The following is a 20232-nucleotide window of genomic DNA, read 5'->3' on the forward strand; positions in this document are numbered from 1 at the left end:
CAAGAAGAAGATATAGCAATTGTAAATATTTATGCACCCAACATAGGAGCACCTCAATACATAAGGCAAATACTAACAGCCATAAAAGGGGAAATCGACAGTAACACATTCATAGTAGGGGACTTTAACACCCCACTTTCATCAATGGACAGATCATCCAAAATGAAAATAAGGAAACACAAGCTTTAAATGATACATTAAACAAGATGGACTTCATTGATATTTATAGGACATTCCATCCAAAAACAACAGAATACACATTTTTCTCAAGTGCTCATGGAACATTCTCCAGGATAGATCATATCTTGGGTCACAAGTCAAGCCTTGGTAAATTTAAGAAAACTGAAATTGTTTCAAGTATCTTTTCTGACCATAGCACTATGAGATTAGATATCAATTACAGGAAAAGATCTGTAAAAAATACAAACACATGGAGGCTAAACAATACACTACTTAATAACGAAGTGATCACTGAAGGAATCAAAGAGGAAATCAAATACCTAGAAACAAATGACGATGGAGGCACGACAATACAAAACCTATGGGATGAAACACAAGCAGTTCTAAGAGGGAAGTTTATAGCAATACAATCCTACCTTAAGAAACAGGAAACATCTCGAATAAACAACCTAACCTTCCACCTAAAGCAACTAGAGAAAGAAGAACAAAAAAACCCCAAAGTTAGCAGAAGGAAAGAAATCATAAAAATCATATCAGAAATAAATGAAAAAGAAATGAAGGAAACGATAGCAAAGATCAATAAAACTAAAAGCTGGTTCTTTGAGAAGATAAACAAAATTGATAAACCATTAGCCAGACTCATCAAGAAAAAAAGGGAGAAGACTCAAATCAATAGAATTAGAAATGAGAAAGGAGAAGTAACAACTGACACTGCAGAAATACAAAAGATCATGAGAGATTACTACAAGCAACTCTATGCCAATAAAATGGACAACCTGGAAGAAAGGGACAAATTCTTAGAAATGCACAACCTGCCAAGACTGAATCAGGAAGAAATAGAAAATATGAACAGACCAGTCACAAGCACTGAAGTTGAAACTGTGACTAAAAATCTTCCAAGAAGCAAAAGCCCAGGACCAGATGGCTTCACAGGCGAATTCTATCAAACATTTAGAGAAGAGCTAACACCTATCCTTCTCAAACTCTTCCAAAATATAGCAGAGGGAGGAACACTCCCAAACTCATTCTACGAGCCCACCATCACCTTGATACCAAAACCAGACAAGGATGTCACAAAGGAAGAAAGCTACAGGCCAATATCACTGATGAACATAGATGCAAATATCCTCAACACAATACTAGCAAACAGAATCCAACAGCACATTAAAAGGTTCATACACCATGATCAAGTGGGGTTTATTCCAGGAATGCAAGGATTCTTCAATATGCGCAAAACAATCAATATAATAAAACATATTAACAAATTGAAGGAGCGAAACCATATGATCATCTCAATAGAGGCAGAGAAAGCTTTCGACAAAATTCAACACCCATTTATGATAAAAACCCTGCAGAAAGTAGGCATAGAGGGAACTTTCCTCAACATAATAAAGGCCATATATGACAAACCCACAGCCAATATCATCCTCAATGGTGAAAAATTGAAAGTATTTCCACTAAGATCAGGAACAAGACAAGGTTGCCCACTCTCACCACTTATTCAACATAGTTTTGGAAGTTTTAGACACAGCAATCAGAGAAGAAAAGGAAATAAAAGGAATCCAAATTGGAAAAGAAGAAGTTAAGCTGTCACTGTTTGCAGATGACATGATACTATACATAGAGAATCCTAAAGATGCTACCAGAAAACTACTAGAGTTAATCAATGAATTTGGTAAAGTAGCAGGATACAAAATTAATGCACAGAAATCTCTGGCATTCCTATACACTAATGATGAAAAATCTGAAAGTGAAATCAAGAAAAAACTCCCATTTACCATTGCAACAAAAAGAATAAAATATCTAGGAATAAACCTATCTAAGGAGACAAAAGACCTATATGCAGAAAATTATAAGACACTGATGAAAGAAATTAAAGATGATACAAGTAGATGGAGAGATATACCATGTTCTTGGATTGGAAGAATCAACATTGTGAAAATGACTCTACTATCCAAAGCAATGTACAGATTCAATGCAATCCCTATCAAACTACCAGTGGTATTTTTCACAGAACTAGAACAAAAAATTTCACAATTTGTATGGAAACACAAAAGACCCCGAATAGCCAAAGCAATCTTGAGAATGAAAAATGGAGCTGGAGGAGTCAGGCTTCCTGACTTCAGACTCTACTACAAAGTTACAGTAATCAAGACAGTATGGTACTGGCACAAAAACAGAAATATAAATCAATGGAACAGGATAGAAAGCCCAGAGATAAACCCACGCACATATGGTCACCTTATCTTTGATAAAGGAGGCAGGAATGTACAGTGGAGAAAGGACAGCCTCTTCAATAAGTGGTGCTGGGAAAACTGGACAGGTACATGTAAAAGTATGAGATTAGAACACTCCCTAACACCATACACAAAAATAGGCTCAAAATGGATTAAAGACCTAAATGTAAGGCCAGAAACTATCAAACTCTTAGAGGAAAACATAGGCAGAACACTCTATGACATAAATCACAGCAAGATCCTTTTTGACCCACCTCCTAGAGAAATGGAAATAAAAACAAAAATAAACAAATGGGTCCTAATGAAACGTCAAAGCTTTTGCACAGCAAAGGAAACCATAAACAAGACCAAAAGACCACCCTCAGAATGGGAGAAAATATTTGCAAATGAAGCAACTGACAAAGGATTAATTTCCAAAATTTATAAGCAGCTCATGCAGCTCAATAAGAAAAAAACAAACAACCCAATCCAAAAATGGGCAGAAGACCTAAATAGACATTTTTCCAAAGAAGATATACAGACTGCCAACAAACACATGAAAGAATGCTCAACTTCATTAATCATTAGAGAAATGCAAATCAAAACTACAATGAGATATCATGTCACACCAGTCGGAATGGCCATCATCAAAAAATCTAGAAACAATAAATGCTGGATAGGGTGTGGAGAAAAGGCAACCCTCTTGCACTGTTGGTGGGAATGTAAATGGATACAGCCACTGTGGAGAACAGTATGGAGGTTCCTTAAAAAACTACAAATAGAACTATCATACGACCCAGCAATCCCACTACTAGGCATATACCCTGAGAAAACCATAATTCAAAAAGAGTCATGTACCAAAATGTTCATTGCAGCTCTATTTACAATAGCCCGGAGATGGAAACAACCTAAGTGTCCATCATCTGTTGAATGGATAAAGAAGATGTGGCACATATATACAATGGAATATTACTCAGCCATAAAAAGAAACGAAATTGAGCTATTTGTAATGAGGTGGATAGACCTAGCGTCTGTCATACAGAGTGAAGTAAGTCAGAAAGAGAAAGACAAATACTGTTTGCTAACACATATATATGGAATTTAAGAAGAAAAAAATGTCATGAAGAACCTAGGGGTAAGACAGGAATAAAGACACAGACCTGGTAGAGAATGGACTTGAGGATATGGGGAGGGGGAAGGGTAAGCTGACAAAGCGAGAGAGAGGCATGGACATTAAAAAAAAACAACTTTCTGTTGGGAAAGTAGTCTTTAAAACGGTATAAAAATAATTACATCTAAAGTATAATTAGTATAGCACAGGGCACTCTGCTCAGTTTTATGTGGCAGCCTGGACGGGAGGGAGTCCGGGGGAGAATGGATACATGTATATGTATGGCTGAGTCACTTTGCTGTGCACCTGAAACTTTCACAACATTGTTAATTGGCTATACTCCAATATGAAATAAAAAGTTAAAAAAAATCAAATAACTATATGTGTGCATCTGTTTCTGGACTTTATAATCTCTTCAATTAGTTTGTTTTTCCGTCCTTGCATCACAACCCATAATGTCTTGATTACTACAGCCTTACAGTAAATCTTAATATCTAGTAGTATATGTCCTATAGGACTTTTAAATTTATTTTTAGTTCATGAGTATTTATCAGAAATTATCAGATCCAGTTATATTTCTAAGGGCAATAAACATGGTTAATCCTAAATTGAAAATTTGTAGTCATTGTCTTTAATCTTAATAATAATCTTTAGAGCTTCTGTGTACTGTAGCCAAAATTTTATATGGGTAATTATAGCAAAATATTATCTTTATTATATGAATAAAAATTTAGGTTATTTCAGATAACTAAATTTGGTAGCTACATTTCAGAAGCCTGGTTTTAAATATGATAATATTGGTTTAAATTTCTTTTTTTCTTTTGGTTTTCTGTATAGTTTAATTTTTCCACAAGATTGAAAATTTTGACTCGTACATGATTATTAGTATCTAATGCTATATTGCCTTAAGAAAGGCCTCATTCTTTCTGTTAAGTTATATATGGGTCTCTTTTTCCTACTTTATTCCTATGGGTTTAAGATAGAACAAATTTGAGTCTTTAATCTGTTTTAAGAACTTACTTTAAGTAAAATTCCTCCACATATTTTAGCAATGTCTTTACTGACATACAGAAGTGAGAGGAATTAAAATTCTGCTTGCCTAGAAAATAGAGTTATGACTGTGTATCTCTAAAAAAGATCAGATAAAGTCCCAACATGAAAAATAATAGAAACTGAAAATAATGAAATGAAACTTCATCTGCAAAATTAATTACCTGTATGCATAAATTCTCAATCCATCTCTTTTTTTCTCCCTTCTAAGTAATATCTACAGTGGAAATTAACTACTGAGTAGCAGAAAGAACTCTTTATCCTAAATAATTTCTCTTTTTTTCCTTTTAAAAAAGACTGCTTTCCTTATCCTTGAAGATAATTTCACTATTCTTTATTATAGATATAATAATTTCATCATTTGAGAAAAACTCCTTATTTTTAAAATCTCAAAAATATTGGGAAAACTATTTTCTTTCCAAGCATTCCCTACTTTTTTTGTATTTTTATTTTTTTTGGTATGATTACAGGTACATGAATTTGGATTAATCATAAATTTTAATTCATATCAGTCTCATCATTGGTCCATTCTAGCCTTCCGAGGTTTTCTGTAGAAAAGTGAAAACTAACTGACTTAGAACAATGAGTTAATTTCAGTATTTTTCTATACTTGCTTTGTCATTGACTATTGACATTTTCAAAGCCCTCTTTCTAATATGGATATTGGTCAACTGGTTTCAGTGTTGGCCTTTATGAAACATATATTCTATAGACAGTAACCAAATGTATGGTTATAGATGGTACCAAGAAAACTCAAGACTTTAGGGCTACATATTTACTTAGTTTCTGAGTAGCATTATCCATGTTTTTTTAACTTCCTGTCTGGTATATATGTAAGACAAACAAAATAGGAACATGCTTCTGAACATGTGTGATACATTTTTTTAAAAACAGTATATACCCTTTTCATATGCTCTCATGGTACCTTGTAATCTCCCTTCAGATTATTTACCCAGCTTGCCATTGGGTATTATCTTTGTGATGTGTATATGTGCTTTATTTCTCTCTCTGGTGCTAGATATCAGACTCCCTGAGGCAGGAACTGTCTCACTCATTATTTTATCTATAGTTATTCATGAATATTCGTTAATTGTAGGAAAAAATGCCCTTTCTGATCCAGAGTTTACCTTTATTGTTCCATCATCATTTTTCTCCCTAGTGGTTCAATATACTTTGGACCTTTGGACAGTTGCTTTTCTTCCTTTTCTTATCCTTTTACAAGATTTTATGCAGCACACCATTTAGACAGGGTTTAAAGAACACGTAGCATGCTGTTTTTCGTTTTGTTTGTTTTAAATGGATGAATAATCTCATACCATGGATTTGATGTACCACAATGCAACCATTTTAGCATTCATGCCACCTACAAAGGATCTCAAAGTCACCAGAGAGCAATATGATATTGCTGAGAATTAAAACAAACATGGGTGGGATGAATGATGAGCTAGTAAAGAAGGAGGATGATGGATAAACGTTTCTGCCTATGGATGGAAGGAGTTTTTTGCGATATGTGCTTCAAGGTCAGAGGCTTTAAGAAGACATATTTTCTGGCTAATGTGCTTGTGCAGAAAAGCAGAGGATATCTGCATATTTAACAAGGTCCCCAGAATTTGAGCTCTTTGAGATCAGAGGCCTATATCGTGAGTCTTCTCTATATTTCACAGAGTGGATATTGCTGAAGAAAAAAAGGTTAAATATATTCTTTGTCTGCATTGTGTTACCTAAGTGATTGTAAAATAAGGTGTTTTTTTTTTAATTGGAAAATAATAAAGAACAGTACTGAAAGAGAAAAAAAAAGCTCTAGGAAGCTATTCTTTATTTCAGATGTGTTTTTAAACTTCTGTCCTTTGGTTTTTTATATTCGTCTTTGCCCTAAACTATCTTTATAGTTTGTATTCTAAGGTAGGTTAATGTGATTCAACAACCATTTATTCAATACCTGTTGTGCTAGGCACTAAGAATAGAACAGTGGTCAGTCTTTATGGAACTTAGAGCACCGTATTAGAAGATAAACAATAAAGTGTTCAGTCACAGTCCTTTGGCTGCCATATCAGGAGAGGTAGAGGGGCTGTTCAGGTACATAGGCAGAGCTCCAAATCCCAAACTTGGTGGGTCAGGAAGAGGTTCTTAAAGAAAACAATTTTGAGCAACCTAAATGTCCATCAACAGAGGAATGGATAAAGAAGAATGTGATACCTGTATACAATGGAATATTACTCAGCTATAAAAAGGAACAAAATTGGGTCATTTGTAGAGACGTGGATGGACCTAGAGACTGTCATACATAGTGAAGTAAGTCAGAAAGAGAAAAACAAATATCGCATATTAACGCATATATGTGGAATCTAGAAAAAATGGTATAGATCATCTTATTTGCAAAACAGAAGTAGAGACACAGACATAGAGAACAAATGTATGGACACCAAGGGGGGACGGGGGAGGGTGGGATGAATTGGGAGTTTGGGATTGACATATATACACTATTGATACTATGTATAAAATAGATAACTAATGAGAACCTGCCTTATAGCTCAGGGAACTCTACTCAGTGCTCTGCGGTGACCTAAATGGGAAGGAAATCCAAAAGGAGGTGTATGTATATATATATGTATGTGTGTGTATATATATATATATATATATATATGTATACACACATATATGTGTATATATATACATATATGTGTGTATACATATATATAGGTGATGCACTTTGCTGTACAGTAGAAACTAACAACATTGTAAAGCAACTATACTCCAATAAAAAATTAATTATAAAAAAAAGAAAATTTTGTATGCAAGTTGTCTATTTAAACTCATTTGTATTTTTGTGTTTTATATATTTAGAGACTTTTTATAATTGCAGAGTTAAATATTTTAATGTCCTATAAATTATTTATATCCTAAATGCCTCTGTGATTTTCACACTCTTACAAACCATGCCATTGAAAGATTTTTTTTAATTGACAGTTAACATACAACATTGTATTAGTTTTAGGTGTGCAACATAATGGTTATATATAATCATTTCATTATGTATACAACATATATGTGTATATAGTGAAATGATTACCATAGTAAGTTTTTAGTTAATATCCATGACCATATACAGTGACAAATTTTTTTCTTGTGATGAGAACTTTTAAGATTTACTGTTAGCATCTTTCAAATACACAATACAGTATTTTTAACATTTATTTTATTGAAGTAGTTGATTTACAATGTTATGTTAATTTCTGCTGTACAGCAAAGTGATTCAGTTATACATATATACATTCTTTTTCATATTCTTTTCCATTATGGTTTATTACAGGATATTGAATATAGTTCCCTGTGCTATACAGTAGGACTTTGTTGTTTATCCATTCTATTTATAGTAGTTTGCATCTGCTAATCCCAAACTCCCAGTCCATCCCTCCCATACCGGCCCTCCCCTTTGGCAACCACAAGTCTGTTCTCTATGTCCGTGAGTCTGTTTCTGTTTCTAGATAAGTTTATTTATGTCATATTTTAGATTCCACATGTAAGTGATATCATATGGTATTTGTCTTTCTGTTTCTGACTTCACTTAGTATGATAATCTTTAGATCCATCTATGTTGCTGCAAATGGCATTATTTTATTATTTTTTGTGTTTGAGTAGTATTCCACTGTGTATTTATACCACATCTTCTTTATGCATTCATCTGTTGATGAACATTTAGGTTGCTTCTGTGTCTTGGTTATTGTGAATAGTGTTGCTATAAACATAGGGGTGTATGAATCTTTTCATATTATAGTTTCAAATATATGCCCAGGAGTAGGATTGCTGGATCTTATGGCAACTCTATTTTTAGCTCCCCCCCCATCTATATATACATTTATTTCCCTTTCCTGAAAAAAACTTAGTTCAAACTAGTAGCATATGCTCCCTTTCAAATTTGAGTTACGTGTGTTTCCTTTGTTGTTTGGCTTGGTTTGGGGAAGAGAGAGAGTTAACCAAAGCATCTCAAAGTGCCGGGCAACCACCAGCCACACTCTCCACACGCCCAAGCCACGGGACTTCACAGAGCGCTCAGTAGTCAGTCATTGGAGGGAAGCTACTCAGGGTCAGCATTCTAAGGACATTCTAGCCTCGTGGTGACTTCACAGTACAGCTGAATTGTCAACCTGATCGTACGGACAGGGGACTGCAGTGTCCCCACCTGCGTGCACTGTGGGACGGGGTGTGCCAGCTTGTGTGGGAACACTCCCAGAGGAAGGAGCCTGCTGGGTCCTCAGGGGTGGAGGCAGCACCAGCAGCCTCCCCTAAAGGTCCAGGCGGTGACTGCTGTAGGTTTCGTAGGCCATGGCCTCTGTGACTTATCTTCTCCCTGCCGCCGGCGTAGCCAGAGAAGCAGCCACAGGCGTTGCACGGTGCATGGTGGGGCTGTGTGCTGTTAAAACTTGATTCATGACAGCCGGTGGCTGAGCAGGCCCAGGCTTCGGGTGTGTGAGCCTCTGTCCACTTGGTGCTTCAGAGGGACGCCACGGCCTGCCCTGAGTTCTTAGCCACTGGGGCGTGGACATAGAGCAGCTTAGACAGGAGGCGATGCCGCTGGAGCTCCGCGTGCCTCTTCCTGACTGTAATTTTCATCGGCCTCAAACCTTAAGACTGAGGATATTCGAGGTGGAAAAATACTCCACTATGGGGAGCTTCCCTGGTGGCACAGTGGTTGAGAATCTGCCTGCTAATGCAGGGGACACGGGTTTGAGCCCTGGTCTGGGAGGATCCCACATGCCGCGGAGCAACTAGGCCCGTGAGCCACAACTACTGAGCCTCGCGTCTGGAACTTGTGCTCCGCAACGAGAGGCCACGGTAGTGAGAGGCCTGCACACCGTGATGAAGAGTGGCCCCCGCTTGTCACAACTAGAGAAAGCCCTCGCACAGAAACGAAGACCCAACACAGCAAAAATTAATTAATTAATAAACTCCTACCCAACATCTTCTTAAAAAAAAATACTCCAGTATAAATATAGATCTCTTCCTATAATATTTTAAACTTACGTAATTTGAACTTCAATTTTGGTGAACTGACCACCGTCTAGTTGCTTATCCGAGAGCATTAAGTAGAAATAAATAAGTGCTGTGGTGCGATCAGTGTTCTCAAACGCTTGCTCTGCTGTCCCGGCACTCGGCGCAGTCAGCATGGTTCGCCCTGACCACGGGTCCCTGCTTCCTGGTGGGCTTGCTGTGCAGTTTCCTTTGTTCACAGAGAGACATGTAGTTCCTAGTTAACTGCAGTTAGTAGAAGCGAATGGGTATTGCATAGAACATGTAGCAAAGATGCACACTTGCCTGTGTGTCCACAGTGTCCAGAGCCTGAGGGAGGCATGTGTGTCTGTGCAGAGCTTGGAGCCCGAGCGATGTGCTGTGTTGGGGCTACACACAGATGCCGTGATAGAGCCGACGGGGAGGGGGCCACCGCTTCCTCCTGCCCTGAGCGGGAGATGTGCTTCCAGAGCTACACTTTGGGAAAGAAGCCTCAGGCGGGTTGGGGACACCTGAGACCCACCTGGACACCTCGGCCTCAGCAGTTTGGGAGCCCGCAAGTGTGGGGCTGAGGCAGGGATGGCCACGGGGGCAGCTGTGTGCAGTTGACTTTCCTTAACCCAAGGAGGAGGTGCTGCTGTAACCATCGGGAAGATGGTTTCCTGCAGCGGGTGGTGTCGGCCCTGCAGGCCGGCCCCGGGGTGGGGGCAGCGTGAGGAAGCGTCCCAGGATGCCACTGGCGTGGTTTCTTCTGCTCAGACCACCTCCCGTGTGCTCCCGGGCAGGCCAGCCCCTGACCAGCTGGGAGGGCTGGACTCCAGGGTCCTGCTGTGGGACGGCTGGGGGGGGGGGGCGCCGGGCTGTCAGGCAGGCAGAGACCCGCAGCGAATGGGTAGAGCATGGGTCTGGGGAGGAGTCCTGTCCCGAGTCCACGGAGAGGAACCGGCTGACCCTGGAACACGGGCTTTCCCATCTGTGATGAACTTAGTGCTCAGAAACACTCTGCACGTTCAGAGTTCTCTGCAGACGTGATTCCCCAGGTGACTCTTGCCTCTGGAGGGAGGAGAGGAGCCTAGAGTGGGGGTCGGTGTCCTGCCTGCTTTCCCCCAGCCCTCGGGCCTCAGTTTCCTGGTGGTGGATTGGGGGCCTGGCCGGGCAGGTTCGGATCCCCAAGTTTTAGAAACTTTCTAGACGGCAGCGATTCACATCCTCGCAGTGACCCCGGACCTGTGCTCCATCACTTCTTGGGTGACAGTGTGGTGAGGTGCCAGGACCTCAGGATGAAGCTGCCTGCAGAGGCCACTGCCATCCCAGGGGGAGCCCCGTGCGAGTGGCCGTGTCGGCTGGGAGTGCTGGCCTGAGCCCCTCTGTGTGGGTGGGCGGGATCTCCCAGGTCCAGCTGTGACCAACGTACCTGCCATGGCAGTGCTGTGGCACTCACAGCCACCTGTGCCGTGGGCCAGGCCATGTGTCCATGGAGGGGTGCCCCTAACTGGCCTGCTGCCCTGGACACAGGACAGTTAGCGGCAGGGCAGTTGGATTCCTGGGAAGCATTCCCCAGGGGCTGCCATGGGCTTCCCCCAGGACCAAAACCAGGACCACAGGGCCCAGAGCATTACCCGCCAGGCTGTGGCCATGTCCATGCAAAGGGACACATTGCCAAGGTCCCACTGTGACAGCAGGAGGCCCCACCTCTGGCCTCTCAGAGAAACCAAACCCTGCAGATGCTGCCGGCCTCTGGCCCTCCCCTGGCCTGGCCCTGCCCTGCGGTTTCTGCACTCCAGGGCAGGGAGGACGGGGAAGGCTGCTCACGGAGGTTCCAGAGAGGCCAGAGGAACCACAGCGGCCGGAGGAGCAAGGAGAGAGCCGGCAGGCCACCCGCAGCCTCTAGTCCAGGGCCCGGCCCCTGGGGGTCTTCCCCGCTCAGGGCCGGGAGACAGGGGCCATTGGGAGGGAGTCACAGAGACGGAATATTCTGAGTCTTCCCTGAGCCATTCTGAGAATAAACATGCATCACTGTTTCCTATTTCTTCTCAGAGAAGCGAAATGAATTGCCCTTAGTTTCCATTTTGAAATCTTGTGACATCACACTTCAAGTCACTTTGAGCGACAGAGGAGGCTTCTTCCTTTGCACTGCAGCCCTCAGCTCGGCGCCCGCCATCAGCGCAGACCTGGTCGTCGGTTTGTGTGCCTGAGCGCGTGTGGGTGCATGCGTGTGCGTGCGTGGGTGCGTGCGTAGCTACGTGTGTGCGTGTGCGTGTGTTGTGGGTGCTTAGCGAGTGTGTGCGTAGGTGCATGCGTGGGTGAATGTATGTGCGTGCATGTGTGCGTGGGTGTGCAAGCGTGCACGGTGTGCCCTGCCTCCCATACCTGCGTGGTGCTCTCTGGGCACTGCGGCGCCCTGTCCAGGGCTCCATCTGCTTTATCGGTGCTGCTGGTTGGTGCCTTGGCGCTTGCGGGTCAGCACCCCCAGACAGCGTCTGCCCACCAGCTCCTTTAAAACACCCCCTTTGCTGCAAACCAGTGGCCGGTGTGGTCTGGCCCTGGGAGACACTTTGGAAAGGGTCATCTGCCCACTTCCTGGCAGGGACGAGGCAGTTGTGTTAGGAAAGGTGAGTCGGGGCCAAAGCTGGGTTCGAGGGGAGTGCGGGTCCGCCGGGGAGGGAGGCCTGGTGCCTCCGCGGCTGTCCAGCCCTGGGTCAGAGTTCTGCCTGCAAGCACAGGAATATAACGAAGTGTGAGGCGGCGGGGGGGACCGGGCGACAGGAGAAGGCCCCACCGGCTTCTTGTTCCCCTGCACCTTCTGGTCGTAGGTGCCCGCGTGCTTGTAGCCCGGCACATAGCCTGACTTGTCCACCAGGTCCACGTGGCCCGCCCTGCCCTTGCGCCTTCTGGACGGGTCGAAGCACTCCTTGTGGAGCCCGTGAACTTGGTGGTGTCCGTGAGCCGCGACACGGTGAGCGAGGAGATGGCTTTCGTCACCCCCGAAATGATGGGGGCCTTGCCCTCAGTGAGCCTGTGCACCTCTTGGGTGGCCTCCTCACGGCTCTTGTCTTTGACTCTCTTCTTGGCCAGCTCCTCCAGAGCTTCCTTGAACTGCTCAAATGTGATGGTCCTGCAGGACTTGCCCTTGATCTTGCTGAAGATGATGTCCATGTCGGTGACGGTCATGTTCCTGCCATCGATCACCTGGCAGTCCCTGCACAGCTTGGACCAGTTCTTGCCATGCATCTCCTTACAGGTGGCTCTGGTGTACCAGTGCACCGTAAACCTCCTCCAGGGCGCTGGGCTCCGGGCCGTGGTGGCTCCCCCTTTGCTGGCGTCCTCCAACTCTAGTGACAGCCTCTTGGCTGCCTTGTCCTTCGTGGGGTCCCCTGGGGACTTGGGGGGCGTCTTGTTGGCAGGCTTGGGGGGCTTGGGCTTGCTGTCAGCCATGCTCAGAGATGCGGCAGCTGCAGCAGGTGCCTCTGCGACTCGCAGGCGAACGACCCAGTCTATTTTTAGTTTTTTGAGGCACCTTCATACTGTTTTCTGTAGTGGCTGCACCAATTTACATTCCTACCAACAAGTAGGAGGGTTTTCTTTTTTCCACACCCTCTCCAGCATTTGTTATTTGTAAATTTTTTCCTGATGGCCCTTCTGACTGGTGTGAGGTGGTACCTCACTGTAGTTTTGATTTGCATTTCTCTAATGATTAGTGATGTTGAGCAGATTTTCATGTGCCTATTGGTCATCTGTATGTCTTTGGAGAAATGTCTATTTAGATCTTTTGCCCGTTTTTCAATTGGGTTTGTTTTAATTGTTGAGTTTTGTGAACTGTTGGTATATTTTGGAAATTAAGCCCTTGTCAGTCATATCATTTGCAGATATTTTCTCCCAGTCTGTAGGTTATCTTTTCATTTTGCTGTACAAAAGCTTGTAACTTTGATTAGGTCCCATTTGTTTATTTTTGCTTTTATTTCTATTGCCTTAGGAGACTGACCTAAGAAAACATTGATATGATCTATGTCAGAGAATGCTTTGCCTCTCTTCTCTTCTAGGAGTTTTATGGTGTCATGTCTTACGTCTAAGTCTTTAAGGCATTTGAAGTTTATTTTTTGTGTGTGGTGTGAGGGTGTGTTCTAACCTCATTATTTTACGTGCACCTGTCCAACTTTCCCAGCACCACTTGCTGAAGAGACTGTTTTCCATTATATATTCTTGCTTCTTTTGTCAAAGATTTGACCATAGGTATATGGATTTATTTCTGGGCTCTCTATTCTGTTCCATTGATCCATGTTTGTTTTTGTGCCAATACCACACTGTTTTGATTACTGTAGCTTTGTAGTGTACAATACAGTATTTTTAACTATAGTTACCATGCTGTACATTGCATCACCAGAGCTTATCTGTCTTATAACTCGAAGTTTATACTTTTGACCAGCCTCACCTGTTTCACACACACACCCTGATCCTACCTTTGACAACCACAGATCTTTTCTCTGTGTCTGTGTGTTCCATTTTTGGTGGTTGTTGTGTGCTGTTTTTCTTTTATGCCAATACCATACTGTTTTGATTGTTATAGATTTGTAGTATAGTTTGAAATGAGGAAGTGTGATATTGTCAGCCTTGTTCTTTCTCAAGATTGTTTTGGCTATTCAGGGTCTTTCATGTTACAAATTTTAGGATTGTTTGTTCTGTTTATGTGAAAAATGGCATTGAAATGTTGATAAGAATTGCATTGAGAGCTTCTCTGGTGGCGCAGTGGTTGAGAGTCCGTCTGCCGATGCAGGGACACGGGTTTGTGACCTGGTCTGGGAAGATCCCACATGCCGCGGAGAGGCTGGGCCCGTGAGCCATGGCCGCTGAGCCTGCGCATCTGGAGCCTGTGCTCCACAACGGGAGAGGCCACAATTGCATTGAATGTGTAGATTGCCTTTGGTAGTATGGACATTTTAATGATAATATTAATTCTTCCAATCCATGAGGACACAATATCTTTCCATTTATTTGTGTTTTCAGTTTCTTTCATCAGTGTCTTATAGTTTTCAGGGTACCAGTCTCTCCCTCCTTGGTTAAATATATTCCTAGATATTTTATTCATTTGTATGCAATTGTTAATAGGGTTTTTTTCTTAATTGCTCTTTCTGATGTTTATTCCATTCATTATTAGTGTATAGAAATGCAACAGATTTTTTTGTATTGCTTTTGTATCCTACAACTTTACCAAATTTGTTTATTAGTTCTAACAGTTTCTTGGTGGATTCTTTAGGATTTTCTTTATGTAATGTCATGTCATGTTCAAACAGTGACAGTTTTACTTCTTTCCAATTTGGATGCCTGTATTTCTTTTTCTTGCCTGGTTGCTCTGGCTAGGACTTGCAAAATTGTGTTGAATGAAAGTAGTGGGTAGGCATCCTTGTCTTGTTCCTGATCTTAGAGGGAAAGCTTTCAGGTTTTCACCATTGAGTATGATGTTAGCTGTAGGCTTCTCATATATGGTCTTCATTATGTTGAGGTATATTCCCTCTGTACTCACTTTGTTGAGAGGTTTTTGTCATAAACAGATGTTGAATTTTGTCAAATGCTTTTTTTGGCATTTATTACATGATCATATGATTTTTATCCTTCATTTTATTGATGTGGTGTATCACGTTTATTTGCTGATATTGAAAAATCCTTGCATCTCTGGAATAAATGCCACTTGATCATGGTATATGATCCTTTTAATGTATTGTTGAATTCAGTTTGCTGTCATTTTGTTGAGGGTTTTTGCATCTATGTTCAACTGGGACATTGGCCTGTAATTTTCTTAATAGTGTGCTTGTTTGGTTTTAGTATTAGGCTAATGCTGGACTCATAAAATGAGTTTGGACATGTACCTTCCTCTTCTGTTCTTTTATTTATTTTTTTAAATCTTGACCTAAATTTTGATTTGGGGCCATAATTGAGTTAAACCATGTTTATTTTAAGAAATTAATTTTTAAATGATACATTTAATATGACCATAAGAGAGAAGCTTTTTCAGGGGCCTAAAATACAGGAAATAAATCACGATCTTAGTGTGGTTCCTTGTTGAGATCTGACAACTTCCTAAACTAATGTTGTTTTGGTACTTTGATATCTAATATAGAGAGCAAGGTTAGGAATTTTATAATCAATAAAATAATCACAGTGAAAAATAGTATACTGCATGTAAATATAACTGTAATATGTTTGGCCTAATTAAAGTATTAGCAATTAATGAATATAGAAAAATTCAATTGTAGGATGCCTTTTGATTTCAAAGATTGCATAATAAGATAAATTGTGTGAAGGGATAGAGTAATGAATATCTGACAGTTTTTCTGGTTATTTACCACTTTTTGAATGTCCTTGTCTTACTTCAGGAATTTCCATTTCTATGAGTTCTAAATTCTCAGGATAGGATCTAGAATATTCATTTCCTCAGTTTCCTTTGCACCTCAGGCACATGCATTTAACATAGGTGCAGCACACTACCTGTACTGTATTCGGAAGTGAGCTTGAGAAAAGAGGCTTGGCACAGAACTCATTTTGCTGGCAGGAGTTAGCATCAGTGGTTGCGGAGTCAAGTTACTGATCCAGAAGTGTCATTGATGTGGTAGCAGGAACAGATGTAGTAAAGTTGAGTTTCTGGCAACATCCAAAGTATAGCATGTTGTGCTCCATGAGGGTAGAAATAGTGGTAGTTATTTCTAGTGCTCCATAGGCAGCAGCAGTTTTTGTCATCAGGCCAGTTCTATGGTATGTCTTTGGACATTGTTCCTGGAAGCTTAGACTCAAGCCTGCCTGATTCTTAAGCCTTCACAGTAATTCCTTGAGTTAGACCAATAAACTGTTAATGAATACCTTTTCTGCCTCATTAGCCAGAGTCAGCTTCTGTTACTTATAACTAAGAACAACAGAAGTTGTTGCCAGAAGTGAGATACTGAAAATTACACAACCTAAAATGTGAAATTAGTTGAATGGAAGACAGGGATAGAGGGGAGTGTTGTTAACATGGACCTGACCATTACAGGCCTTAAGCTGGTGGCCCTTGTTATGTAGTAGTGAATGTAAGGTTAGTGCAACTTACTGTTTTTTGGGAGTACAGCTACAGCAATAAGGGATATAATCAGAATGTCACTGTGTGCTTGTTATTTCTTCCTGCTTTCAGCAAAATATTGAAAAAGAGGATTAATGCAGGTTGCGCTAGTCAGTTTTCAAAGCAAAGATGGAAAGAAGTACTACTCTGCGAAGGGACACTTCTTGCTACAACCTGGAATCTGATTGAGGGTCCTATAATTTAGAGCCTTGCAGGCCTAAAAATGCCAGTTGCTTCTATCCACTAAAACTAAAGCCAATACAAGCAGGGGGTCTTTTAGCTCTAATATAAGATCAGTGCCCCAAGCTTTCTCATTTGCCAGACAAAGGTCAGATATATGATGCATTTACTCACTGGAGCCTATAGTTTTTCATTGTTTTAAGAAGTGTCCATTAAGCTAAGAGTTAAGGAGATGGGACAGCATAGAGACCATAACCAGAGAATGAAAATCTTCATGCTTAGTAACTGTGTCAACATGTTTGCCTGTGGCTACTTGCACATGAAAATGACTGGAAAAAAATAGATTGGAAGTTATAAAGTTTTTGAATAAATTGTATTGCCAAGAAAACCCAAGTTTGGTTAGCTCTCTTTCACTCTTAAGGCCATCCCTGGGTCCCTTAACTCATATCAACAGGAAGTGGGTTATGAAAGCTTCAGAGCCTCAAAGAAGGGCATTTTTTGTAATATCTCCATCTGGATCCCCCAGAGGACAGACCAGAAGCCTTGAAGGACAGTGGACAATAGAGGGTCTTTGGGTCTCCCAGAAAACAGGATTAGGTGTTGCCAGTTTGGCTGACTAGAGTTTATTGCTCTGCCAAAAGCAAGGAGCTTTTGCTTCTCTGTCCAGAAGGATTTAGGATTTAGGATTTGCTGTGGAGCAGTAACTGCCATGTGTTTTCCATTCCAGGTTTTTATTGCTGTATCCTGTTTATTCTTTACTATGGTCCAGTAGGTATCTACCATGTGAGCCACAGCTGGACCTAATGGAAAGGCTAGCACATCAGCTAGAGATCCTTGATTTGAACATGGATGAGATCTTAGGAGTCAAGTAGTAAACGGATGTAGTATTCTATATATCGGAAGAAGGGTGCATATTCATGTTGTGTAGCTAAAAGGGTGAATGGGTTGTTGCCTCTCAATATCCTTTCTGTCTCACTAACTGAAAAATTGTGTTCAGAGTACGGTGTGACAGGGGACGAAAAAAAGTGATATCTCAGACCATGTGATACCTTTCTGGTCAGTGTAAGCAGCTGTCTACTGAATGTTGCTTCCAGTAAAGCTATTGTTTTCCTGTTAAAAGGCAGAGGCCGAGCTAGCACTCTCTTTTTCGCCCTTTTCCCCTCTTCCTGCCTGGAATGCAGATGTGATGTGACAGCTGCAGTGAAGACAGAAACCATACATGAAGAGGAGCAGAACAGGAAAAAAAAGAAGAGCCTGGGTCCTTGGTGGTACTAAGGACCTGCAGTAGCCTAGGGTTGCCTTAATCTATATTTCTTGATATGTGAGAAAGTTAAATCTCTTACTTAAACCACTATTTGTTGGACTTTTGGTTAATCTGTCTTTTCCACTAGCTTGTGAACTGTTTGAAGCTGAGGAGACTTTTTTTTTTAATTGAGGTATAGTTGACATATAACACTATATTAGTTTCAAGTATACAACATAATGATTTTATATATATATATATATATATATATATATATATATATATATCCTTTTAATTTGTTGTTGGATTCTGTTTGCCAGTATTTTGTTGAGGATTTTTGTGTCTATATTCATCAGTGATACTGGTTGGTAATTTTCTTTTTTTTGTAGTATCTTTGTCTGGTTTTGGTGTCAGAGTGTTGGTAGCCTCATAGAATGAGTTTGGGAGTGTTCCTTCCTCTGCAATTTTTTGGAGGAGTTTGAGAAGGATGGGTGTTAGCTCTTCTCTAAATGTTTGATAGAATTCACCTGTGAAACCATCTGGTCCTGGACTTTTGTTTGCTGGAAGATTTTTAATCACAGTTTCAATTTCATTACTTGTGATTGGTCTGTTTATATTTCTTCCTGGTTCAGTCTTGGAAGGTTATATACCTTCCAAAGAATTTGTCCATTTCTTCCAGGTTGTTCATTTTATTGGCATAGCGTTGCTTGTAGTAGTCTCTTAGGATGCTTTGTATTTCTGTGGTATCTGTTGTAACTTCTCCTTTTTCATTTCTAATTTTATTGATTTGAGTCTTCTCCCTCTTTTTCTTGATGAGTCTGGCTAATGGTTTATCAATTTTGCTTATCTTCTCAGAACCAGTTTTTAGTTTTATGATCTTTGCTATTGTTTTTTTTTGTTTCTATTTCATTTATTTCTGCTCTTATCTTTATGATTTCTTTCCTTCTACTAACTGTGGGTTTTGTTTGTTTTCTTTCTCTAGTTCCTTTAGGTGTAAGGTTAGATTGTTTATTTGAGATTTTTCTTGTTTCTTGAAGTAGGCTTGTGTAGCTATAAACTTCCCTCTTAGAACTGCTTTTGCTGCATCCCATAGGTCTTGAATCATTGTGTTTTCGTTGTCATTTGTCTCTAGATATTTTTTGATTTTCTCTTTGATTTCTTCAATGATCTCTTGGTTATTTAGTAATGTATTGTTTAGCCTCCATGTGTTTGTGTTTTTAACATTTTTTTCCCTGTAATTGATTTCTGATCTCATAGTGTTGTGGTCAGAAAAGATGCTTGATATGATTTCAATTTTCTTAAATTTACTGAGGCTTAATTTGTGACCCAAGATGTGATCTATCCTGGAGAATGTTCCATGTGCACTTGAGAAGAAAGTGTAATCTGTTTTTGGTTGGAATGTCCTATAAATATCAAATCTATCTGGTCTATTGTGTCATTTAAAGCTTGTGTTTCCTTACTAATTTTCTGTTTGGATGATCTGTCCATTGGTGTAACTGAGGTGTTAAAGTCCCCCACTATTACTGTGTTACTGTTTCCACTTTTATAACTGTTAGCAGTTGCCTTATGTATTGAGGTGCTCCTGTGTTGAGTGCATATATATTTATAATGGTTATATCTTCTTGGATTGTTCCCTTGATCACTATATAGTGTCCTTCCTTGTCTCTTATAACATTCTTTATTTTAAAGTCTATTTTATCTGATATGAGTATTGCTACTTCAGCTTTCTTTTGATTTCCATTTGCATGGAATATCTTTTTCCATCCCCTCACTTTCAGTTTGTATGTGTCCCTAGGTGTGAAGTGGGTTTCTTGTAGAAAGCATATATATGGGTCTTATTTTTGTATCCGTTCAGCGAGCCTGTGTCTTTTGGTTGGAGCATTTAATCCATTCACATTTAAGGTAATTATCAATATGTATGTTCCTATTACTATTTTCTTAATTGTTATGGGTTTGTTTTCGTCGGTCCTTTTCTTCTTTTGTGTTTCCCACTTAGAGTAGTTCCTTTAGCATTTGTTGTAGAGCTGGCTTGGTGGTGCCGAATTCTCTTAGCTTTTGCTTGTCTGTAAAGCTTTTGATTTCTCCATCGAATCTGAATGAGATCCTTACTGGGTAGAGTAGTTTTGGTTGTAGGTTCTTCCTTTTCATCACTAAATATATC

At 40.6% G+C, this 20232-nt stretch overlaps 3 protein-coding genes across 8 annotated transcripts in view; 2 read left to right on the top strand and 1 right to left on the bottom strand.

Annotated features, from left to right (window-relative positions):
* LYRM7 (LYR motif containing 7) overlaps nucleotides 1-20232 on the top strand; it is a 42366-nt gene that overhangs the window by 17519 nt on the left and 4615 nt on the right. The gene's annotated exons all lie outside the window — the stretch shown is intronic.
* The window catches only part of CDC42SE2 (CDC42 small effector 2), a 202785-nt gene that overhangs the window by 17453 nt on the left and 165100 nt on the right, over nucleotides 1-20232 (top strand). The gene's annotated exons all lie outside the window — the stretch shown is intronic.
* LOC132517894 (tubulin polymerization-promoting protein-like) lies at nucleotides 11987-12999 on the bottom strand. Its single transcript, XM_060145934.1, is given in 2 exon segments — nucleotides 11987-12483; nucleotides 12486-12999. Coding segments are annotated over 2 exon segments (1011 nt in total).

Source organism: Lagenorhynchus albirostris, chromosome 3 (assembly GCF_949774975.1).
Source record: "Lagenorhynchus albirostris chromosome 3, mLagAlb1.1, whole genome shotgun sequence".
Taxonomy (NCBI): domain Eukaryota; kingdom Metazoa; phylum Chordata; class Mammalia; order Artiodactyla; family Delphinidae; genus Lagenorhynchus; species Lagenorhynchus albirostris.